The 10,000-nt window shown below is 40.7% G+C and overlaps 4 protein-coding genes across 5 annotated transcripts in view; all 4 read right to left on the reverse strand.

The window, feature by feature from the left end:
* The window catches only part of LOC134193282 (proline-rich transmembrane protein 1-like), a 1,668-nt gene extending 370 nt beyond the window's left edge, over positions 1-1,298 (reverse strand). Inside the window, exons 1-3 of the mRNA XM_062662108.1 lie at positions 1,136-1,298; positions 987-1,073; positions 1-486 (exon numbers count right to left, since the gene is read on the reverse strand). The exon at positions 1-486 is cut by the window's left edge and continues 370 nt beyond it. Coding sequence (XP_062518092.1) covers positions 328-486; positions 987-1,073; positions 1,136-1,264 — 375 coding nt within the window. The 5' untranslated portion in view covers positions 1,265-1,298 and the 3' untranslated portion in view covers positions 1-327. The remainder of the gene's footprint in view (positions 487-986; positions 1,074-1,135) is intronic.
* Positions 1,299-7,471: 6,173 nt separating this feature from the next.
* On the reverse strand, positions 7,472-8,152 carry LOC134193404 (proline rich transmembrane protein 1B-like). Its single transcript, XM_062662239.1, has 3 exons — positions 8,012-8,152; positions 7,857-7,955; positions 7,472-7,778 (listed from the first exon to the last, which is right to left on the reverse strand). Exons 1-3 carry the CDS (start codon positions 8,138-8,140, stop codon positions 7,638-7,640), a joined length of 369 nt encoding a protein of 122 aa, XP_062518223.1. The 5' UTR covers positions 8,141-8,152; the 3' UTR covers positions 7,472-7,637.
* A 492-nt stretch (positions 8,153-8,644) lies between these two features.
* LOC134193366 (uncharacterized) lies at positions 8,645-9,325 on the reverse strand. The gene is made up of 3 exons (XM_062662201.1): positions 9,220-9,325; positions 9,056-9,154; positions 8,645-9,004 (listed from the first exon to the last, which is right to left on the reverse strand). Exons 1-3 carry the CDS (start codon positions 9,319-9,321, stop codon positions 8,858-8,860), a joined length of 348 nt encoding a protein of 115 aa, XP_062518185.1. The 5' UTR covers positions 9,322-9,325; the 3' UTR covers positions 8,645-8,857.
* A 447-nt stretch (positions 9,326-9,772) lies between these two features.
* Positions 9,773-10,000, reverse strand: part of LOC134193300 (uncharacterized) — a 657-nt gene continuing 429 nt past the window's right edge. For both annotated transcript variants that reach the window (XM_062662126.1, XM_062662125.1), the window contains exon 3: positions 9,773-10,000. This exon is cut by the window's right edge and continues 28 nt beyond it. In XM_062662126.1, coding sequence (XP_062518110.1) covers positions 9,870-10,000 — 131 coding nt within the window. In that variant the 3' untranslated portion in view covers positions 9,773-9,869.

A 10,000-nucleotide genomic window follows, 5' to 3' on the forward strand; every position in this document is an offset into this window, starting at 1 on the left:
CTTTGGGTGCTCACACCACAGTTGGCTTCACAATTCAGTGATATCGATTCTGCGAGTGATTGGCCCTGCTCAAGGAGTTTGCTAGCACAGACCCACAGTTTTCCTAGGAGCTCACTGGGCCCAGCTTAGCAGCTGAGGAGTGTCCTCTGAGAGGCAGCTCATAATATTTAGGATTTAAGATTTAGGATTTATGATATGTATACAGTAAAGTGACTGCTAAAAATCAGATATACCTGCAAAACTTATATATATCAGATTTTGTTAGCTATACTCTAAACTAGACAGCAAATTACATAATCTCAACGAGAATGCAGCTTTCAATTCCATTCAACAACTCGAATATTCACTGATGCAAGCCATTATTGAAATCGAAATAGCTACAAGAGTGATCCCAGCGAAAATAACTGCCAAGATGTTCAGTACACAGGCAATACGAGATGCTCGCTGCGCTCGAGTATGGTCACCAAGCAAATTGGCCTCGCGAACCTAGAAAATTGAAACACCGCCTAGAGAGCTACAAAGTCACTACATAGATAAACGTGAAAGAACAGACGTAGATCGCGAGCACAACAAAGACATAGGCAGGCCCGTAGTCACTCGTAGGATTGGCTGGATTTCAACTCCACTACTTTTCAAAATTTGTACTTTCGTCAGTCTTTGATTTCTAAGACTTCCGAGATAAAATATACCTAAATAAAGTATATTTTATATATTTACTTTTTGATGACGTCACCTCAGTCCATCATCAAGGCATTCAGAATAGCATAGCTTAGTGTCTAGTTCTATTTGCAACTTGTCGCAAAAGTTTGTACTAAGCACCACCAATTCACTAAGTAAATAATATTAATTTTCAACTCTACTACTTAATGACTACAGACCTGATAGAGATAACAGTAAAAATAACGTGTGGGTAAGAAGCGTGGCTTATTTCCCCACATCACTCATTCACAAAAGTTTATGCTAAAAATAGATGTTGATATTATTACCCTCATTGAGTACAGGAGAGCAATTAGCCCTATTGGAAAGAAGCAGTACATCATGGTACACAGAGACAGTGGCAGATAGTCTGTCACCTATAGATCAGAAACACGTTGTCGGGTACGTAATAGTAGTCTATATATAGCAACATCTGAACTTGTCTGGGGACGGTAGTTGGTAGTTCTGGATAACCAGGGGAGACATGCTGGGAGAAATCATCGAGATCTTGGTTCGGTGGCTGAGATGTGATGGGCTGTAACTCGATAGACTTGGTAAGCTCTGCCATCGCTCTGAACAATTACTGCGCAATAGACTCGTGCACATCCTGGACTTTGTCTAAGATTGACGTCACTGGTCAAGCTGTTTGCGCAAGTGCAACCTAGATCTGGTTTCAATACACCCACGTCGCGTCGCGTCAAAGGAGGCCGTTTCCGACATAGGATTTGTTTCTATTCAGACGCGACGCGACTCGACGCGAAGCGACGAGAAGAGACGTGTGATCTTTTGTATTGACCGGTTGCAGAAGGCGTAAACCTACTCACGTGCGCACGTGCTGAAGGACAATTGAATCTGTATTATTGCAATAAAAACCTGTGTGCTGTTGTGGGTTGCGGCAACCGTGCATATCGTGGCAGAGACATTAGTTTCATTTGTTTGCCAGCGATAGTGACGGTCAAAGGCGATAAATTTTCAAAACTAGCCGAACGGCGACGAGGGCGTGGATAACTTCTATCAACAGAAGAGACATGAAACTGATCAGGTTGTAGTACACACCCATCTGTTCCGATCACGTCGTAAGCGTAAAGTCTTCTGCAACGGACGACCAAACGAATCTGGACTAATTTCCTAGACAAAAACTACGATATTCGTCAAGGCATTGATTGACGACAAGCATACACACAGTACGAACAAGTACAGCAAAAGGATGCAAGAGACTGCGATTAGAAGAAGATGCCAAAACCGTTCCTCCACTTGATTGCAATGCATGTGCAAGGGAAATTACAGGTGACATTGAAACTGATGACAATGTAGTTTACGGGAGCGATAGCATGCATGTAGACCTAGTAGTGAAGATGTTGACAGGCTAAAGAAACCGTTGTACTGTCTTCAGGAGGAACTGGCAACAACATACAGTATTCCGATTTTAATGAAAGTTTGCTTTCAGAGAAAAAATTCTTCCGGCGTGGATGCAGGTTGTCGTTGCGACCAAAAGTCGACGTCCTCGGACAACTAGCTGAGGAAAATTTTCGTAAATGTCTCGACCATCAGCGTACTGCAATTTAGCATTTTAGCGACGATGGCTGCCGGAATCTAACAATCTGTCGCGATAACCGAGAAAAACAGGCCTGTACCTTATTGAAAATGTCCCGGATGTTCCTATGAGTGTGGTGATCAGTTTAGCTCACGTGAGTGCAACTGGTCTATAATTTGTAAACCAAGCTAACGTTGTTTTTGAGTAGGTGTAACCAGAGAGGAATATAACGCCTTGACACCGGACATTGTTCGGTCAAAACAAGTCCATGTCCGGCCATATATTGTGTTGTCCGGACATTGGCTACTGGAACGGTCACACCCAAATGGCATGATTCGGACACTCATAAGTCAGACTATGTGCACTATCAGAGAGTATGTTTTCTTGGGGTACATATCTACTATCCCAGAAAGCCTGAACTGGGAAGCGAGCAATGAGGTAGAGGTCACACCAGGTGTGCTTATTAGAGCATGTTACACCAATTATCTTAAGTGGTTCCAGTTGATGATCCCTTGATCTCACTAGATAATTGGATAATAATCATTTGTACTTGGCTAATATGTCCTTGATATGCAAAACGTGTTATCTTTTGGTTTCCTTTGTAGGAAGGGCTTAAATAATTTAGTAAACAGATGACCGACCTTGTGGTTTCTAACCATTCCAGATCATCAGGAAGGTCCAAAAAACAGCGGAGATATTACAGATTTTCAAAGTTTACACTCGTGGGGTCATAGACAGTATATATGCTTTTGTGTGAAGTGGTGAGACGGGTTACTGAGACACCAGTTGCCGCAAAATACAAATTTTCACCTAGAATGCGTGTAGCACAGCACCAAATGAGGACATGAATTGGTAGAATCATCGTCCCCAAGACGGTAATCAAACATCCTGATTTGTGAATGTTTCTTTCTTGTCATTGTCAAATAGCAGTGACTGCTGTTTCTTTGAAAATTCCAGTCCTTCTGAAAAGATCCTAAACGGTTTCTTTCAAAGAGCCTTTTGGCAGACTATTCTGTCAGCACACTAAGTACCTGCAGAAAAGGTGAATACCGATTTAGTATGCCTTGATAATAAAATGAAGGAGTGACTAGGTTAGTGTGACACCAAAACTTCTTTGTCATATAATTGCCTTTCTTGACACCCAAACATGGCAAAGAAAACCTAATGTTCAAACTTCTGAGTAAAATAGTGAAGACATAACTACACGTTGATGATAATGCAGAGGTTAGAGAAGCTGTAAAAACTCTTGCTGTTCATTTTGCCAAACCATTAGGAAGCAAAGGGGTTAATATTCTTGCTCTTCATGTTGAGGAGGTAGTCCATTATGCTAGAAAATATCTGCACATCAGCAAGGTGTGCCATGAGTCTGTGTGGTACATAGTTCACACCTGTCCAGACATAGTATTAGTCTCCCCTTAGCTACCACACATGTTGAAAGGATGTTTTCATCGCTGAAACTGATCAAGAAAGACCGGCACACCAGCATGAGCAACACCATTTTGTCTGACCTTATGGAAGTATACCATGAAGGACCAAACACCATCACTTCAAGACTTTCACGCTGACGCCGCTATTCGGCAGTGGTGGGAACGATGCAAGACCAACTGCTGTCCTAATCAAGGTTTCAGAAAGCAATACTGAGCAAGGAAAACTGGAGTGTTGACCCAAGACGATAGCACTAGCAGCTTTAGTTTAGATGACTGGGACATGTGGCATAATCCTCTAGGACCGCGTCTACAAATAGTTCTCCAGAAGGTCTGACTGAATACAATTTTGCACATTGTTGTGCTAGGTTTCCCTGTTAATGTTTTGCTATTGTCTCACATAATTATAGTGCACTTCCAAGCTTGTCTTTTGAGGTTCCATAATTTTTTCACTTTATTGTAACGCAATAAAAGATTGCTTTGCAGGTATGTTGTCTCAAAGTTGTTCTGGTTATTGTCATGCTTTGTTTAAATGTCAAATAATAGAAATAAATTGTTGTTTGCGGGTAAAAATTTGTTAGAATGGCCGTGGTCTAAATGGGCGTGACTTTGGCAACCTGTTTGTTCTGACAAAAAAATTTCCTTGTATTCCGCTCTGGGTGTAACCATAACTCAAAATGGTGGATAGGCAAACTCTTTGACTGCTTTCCAATGAATGCAATGGGCTTCAAGCCCTAATTGCATTGCAGTTAGCATTAATTTATCTCAAACAACAGACCGCTTCGACCAGACAATCGCAAGAAGCGTCACTAGACGCGATTTAGAGTATGTACTGCGTCGATGTTTGGCGTTTGCAATCAGGGCACTCCAGGTTTTTCCATGATGTCTTGTCAAATATCTCAAGTCTATGACTTGTGTACTATTAGCCAGCGAAGTGTGATATATGTACGCTCGTTATCACTATCAAAAGAGAAAACCAAAGCGTAGACCTACACGTGTACAAACTAGCTTCCTGTTCTAATCTTGTCTCTAGGATTTAATCGTTTGCAGGTGCATTAAAACAGAAGTATTGCCAGATAGAAAGCACAAGAGACAAGTGGAATGAGTAGAGAGTAAAGAATGGTGTGCACGGAATAGAATAATTAATATTAATCACGTGACCAAACGCCTCCGTTTTCGTCTCTAATTTTTAAATTGTATAAGCAACAGAAATGATGTATACATTTCACCAATACTTACTACTTGGAATTACGTGTATTAAGAATAACTGTAGTGAAAACTTACTAGAGTAACAGCTACAGTAACTACACTGTAAAGAAAAGTATGCTGTAGACCTAAACGTAATACACAAGAAATAGCTAATTTTAGCTGCACATTCACACACACACACACACACACACACACACACACACACACACACACACACACACACACACACACACATACACACACACACACACACACACACACACACACACACAACTAACACCAGGGTAGCTACTAAACGGTGGTTTGTTGTATGAAGGGAGAACACTTGCTTGCAACTATGTGATACAACAATATTTCACAAATTGTACTATTTGATCGCTAAGCTAACCACTATATTTATACAGTAAAGTTGCTGCTAAAAAGCAGATATACCTGTAAAACATATATCAGACTTTGGTAGCTATACTCTAAACTCAACAGCAAATCACTCAACATCAACTAGAATGCAACTTTCCCTTCCAGTTCAACAATTCGAGTGTTCAAGGCTGCAAAACGCTACTGTAAGCACAATCGCTCCAACAGTAATTCCAGCGAAAACAACTGACAAGATGTTTAGTACACAGGCAATACGAGATGCTCGCTGCGCTCGAGTTTGGTCACCAAGCAAATTGGCCTCTCGAACCTAGAAAATTGATATACCGGCTAGAGAGCTACAAAGTCACTACATACAGAAACGCGAAAGAATTGACGTAGATCGCGAGCACAACAAAGACATAGGCAGGCCCGTAGTCACTCGTAGGATTGGCTGGATTTCAACTCCACTACTTTTCAAATTTTATTCTTTCGTCAATCTTTGATTTCTAGGACTTCCGAGATAAGGAATACCTAAATAAAATACTTAATATATTTACATTTTGATGACGTCACTACAGTCCATCGTCAAGGCATTCAGGATAGCATAGTTTAGTGTCTGGTTCTATTTACAACTTGTCGAAAAACTTAGTACTAAGCACGACCAATTCATTAAGTAATTAATATTAATTTTCAACTCTTACTACGTTATGAGTACAGGCCTGATAGAGATAGATAGCAGTAGGGATGCCGTGTGGGTAAGGGGCGTGGCTTATTTCCCCGCACACTCACTCGCAAAAGGTAACGCTAAAAATTGATGTTGATATTATTACCCTAATTGAGTACAGGAGAGCAAATAGCCCAATTGGAAAGCAGCAGTACATCATGGTACACAGAGACAGTGGCAGATAGTCTGTCACCTATAGATCAGAAACACGTTGTCGGGTACGTAATAGTAGTCTATATATAGCAACATCTAAACCTGACTGGGGACGGTAGTTGGTAGATAACCTGTGGAGACATGTTGGGAGTAATCATCGAGATCGTGGTTCGGTGGCTGATATGTGATGGGCTGTAACTCGATAGACTCGGAAAGCTCTGCCATCGCTCTGAACAATTACTGCGCAATAAACTCGTTGACATCCTGGACTTCGTCTAAGTGTGAATGGCTAATTTGCAGTGGTCTGGTAGTACAAGGCTACAGCGCAGCTGTTGAGTCACAGACTCAATGGACATGGTACAACCATTTATTTGGACATAAACGAAGTGTTAAAATTTTGAGCACCTTTCGGGCAGTAACATGTACCGTTTATTAAAAGGGAGCCTCAGTTTTGAACGTCGTTAGCTGAACGTTGTCTTCTCGGCACAAATCAGCTCTAAATAAATTGGAGTCCAGAATGGCAATTAAGTATGCTGACTTAGAATTATTTTTCATTGCGGTTGAACAATTTTTAATTTTTTCAAAAATCTCTATTGTCCTACGCACACTACGTTGGTATCTGCATTGATTGAACTATCTTGTAGGCGTCAATTTTTAGACAATGTTGCATGCACTGCATACAACAAATTGTGTACTATTTATTGCAAATTTATTTTCTGTTTGTGTTAATTAATAAACAATTAATAATAAAATTAGAATAGTGAAAAGTACTCAAATAATAATAATTTAATTATATTTTACAACTACTACTGCAAAAGATATATTAACAAATAAACACTATATAATCAGATTGACGGCAAAATATATGTGTGTATAAACAATATAAAATAAGCATAATCTGTTTGCTATAAAAACTTATATGAAATAATGTATACTCACCTTTGTAATCATTACAGATCATTTGCAAACAAGATAACAATTACTAATGCATAGAATATGATGGATGATGCTAATGACGACGACATATTTATTTTCGCTCCAATGCTGTTGGGTCTGGTTTTGCCCAACCATCTTAAAACCTGTTCTTTCGACAGTCGACAATTGCTGGAAACTTCCTATTTCAAATAGTGATTCAATATCTAAGATATTTTTAATTATGTTAAAACAGAAGTAACGTGCATTTTTGCAGTCTTGGGGAAATTGCGTTTACCCACGTATTACATAATTAATATTGTTGGTAAGTGAGAGTAATTATTTGCTAATTGTGTAAATACATTAAGAAGTATACTAGAATAAGCGTGACTGCTCGTTTGGCGCGCTATACTGGGACCAAGTCTTCTTAGCGCACTTTAGGCCGGACTACTTTTGAAATGCTTCCAACGAGTCTGTTCTAGGTATATTTATAATAAGCGGAAAATTGCCAATCAACACAAATCCTGATACTTCCAAAGTTTTAATCAAATTCCGATATGCTTCTCTAGATACTTCCATCATTCAACTTCTGTATTTCCTCAGTAGCTATCAACCAACGACCATGAAATTGCTACGTAATCACTTCAATTACAACGATTATCACGGTGATGAAAATTACACCGCTAATGATAGCAGCGATATTAAATCTTAGAGCAAACTTGGACGCAGACACCGCATCACCATACTCTCCCAGGCGTTTGCACTCGCGAACCTAACAAGGTAGTAGTTACGTGTACAAATGAAGAGGAGGAGCCAGACTCGTTAGAGACATGCTGCTTTCACAACTTACTCTTGTAGACAACATTAGAGCTATACATCCGAGTGGAAAGCAACAGAAGAATGTGGTGAGAAGCGAAAGAACAAAGTAGTCTTTTGGTTGGATTAGCCTCTAGAGATCACAAGAATTGATACAGTACGAGACTCTTGTAACTCGATTTGACTAACCTGATCAATAGCTGTTGCAGCTAGTGGTCGGTACGTGTACTGCACGTAATTTTGCTGGGGGGAAGAAATGTTAGCTGGTGGCGTATACACGCTGCCGTGATCAACAGGCTGGGGAGGAGCATCGTCCATCGTGCTGTTACTGAGTAGGATTGCGCATGTGTGAGATGTATCACTTGATTCACAGTATCAACTAAGATTGCATGCAAGCGTCGATATCTGTGTCAATCAATTGTAAATGTGTGTGTGTTTGTGTGAATGTGTGTGTGTGTGTGTGTGTGTGTGTGTGTGTGTGTGTGTGTGTGTGTGTGTGTGTGTGTGTGTGTACATGTGTGTGTGTGTGTGTGTGTGTGTGTGTGTGTGAGTGTGTGTGTGTGTGTGTGTGTGTGTGTGTGTGTGTGTGTGTGTGTGTGTGTGCGTTTGCGCGTGTAGTTTAAACGCGTGATAGCAAGCACACACATAGCGAGCAATACAAACGCAAGCAAACACGATCTCAACCATATACACACGCACGCGCGCGCACACACACACACACACACACACACACACACACACACACACACACACACACACACACACACACACACACACACCAATGCAAATCAATCATTTATCAAACACTCAGAAAGTGTGAATAACATCAATTATGAAAACGACAATCAAATTATTCTGAGTACAGCATAGAGGAAGCACGCAATTACCAATCAACACAAATTCTGATACTTTCAAACTTGTAATCAAACTCTAACAACAGTTTGATCTAAATATACTTGCATCATTCAAAACCATCGTTTCACTATAGTTGTTGTCATAGTATACTATAGCATCCCACGAGCGTATAGCTACCTTCTACTTGCTGACACGCACTATAATTAGGACAAGCAACGAGATGATTGTAATCACAGTGACGACGACAGCTGCGATGTTCAACCTTCGAGCAAACTTAGACACACGCATCGCTTCAGAGTACTCACCCAATCGCTTGCATTCACGAACCTAAGAAGGCATTTAGAGGCGGAGCCAAACTCGCCAGTGTTCGCAACTTACTCTCTGAGACAACAAAATGGCCATAAGTCCGAGTGGAGAACAAAGGCAAAGACAGGTAAAGAGCGAAAAAACATAATGCTCGTTCGGTTGGCTTGGATTCTAGAGAGATTGCAAATAATTGTAGTAATATAGTAATGAGACTTTATCATTGCGATTTGAAGAACCTGATTAATGACTGTTGCAAGTTGTGGTTGGTACTGCACGTAATTTTGCTGTGGAAAGCGAGCGCCTCGGCGATCGACATACTGGGGAGGAGCATCGGCCATCGTATGATTTACTGAGCTATAGATTGCGCAAGCGTGAATTGTGGCACCTTAATTAGATTAATTCTTTGAGCACGTGAAACTGCATACTAAAGATCGGCGGTACGTTTTTAGTTGTCGATTGGTAATGTAGTAGTGCAACTGCGAATGTTGTGTGGCGTTGTATTAATGTGTGTGTGTGTGTGTGTGTGTGTGTGTGTGTGTGTGTGTGTGTGTGTGTGTGTGTGTGTGTGTGTGTGTGTGTGTGTGTGTAGACTGGTAAAAGATAGTCCGAATGATATCGCGCTAGTGCGAGCTCTGTGCTCCACCTATTTTTGGGTCACGTGCAACAAGGAGAAGGTCGAGAAATCGGTTTGTCGTTCAACAGCATGTTATCTTAAACTGTTAAATGAATAAAAGTGTGTATAAAAGCACGTTTTCAAGTTTGCGTGGGTGTGTCTGCGCGTGCGCGGTGAAACGTGAGCAGGCACCTTTAATCACAAATAGCAAAGTACTCAAATGTCAATACTTCAGTTAAGCTCATCGTTTCTACACTTCCACAACTCTAGAGACTATATTTTAGCAACTGCAAAACCATAAAAGATATAGAGGGCAATGACCAAGAACAACAGCCATCCAGCAACCGAGAATACAACAAAGTGAATCCAAAAACACCTTCTAGATGCAACTAGCGCACCATTGT

The sequence above is a fragment of the Corticium candelabrum genome, chromosome 17 (assembly GCF_963422355.1).
Source record: "Corticium candelabrum chromosome 17, ooCorCand1.1, whole genome shotgun sequence".
In the NCBI taxonomy this organism is placed as follows: Eukaryota; Metazoa; Porifera; class Homoscleromorpha; order Homosclerophorida; family Plakinidae; genus Corticium; species Corticium candelabrum.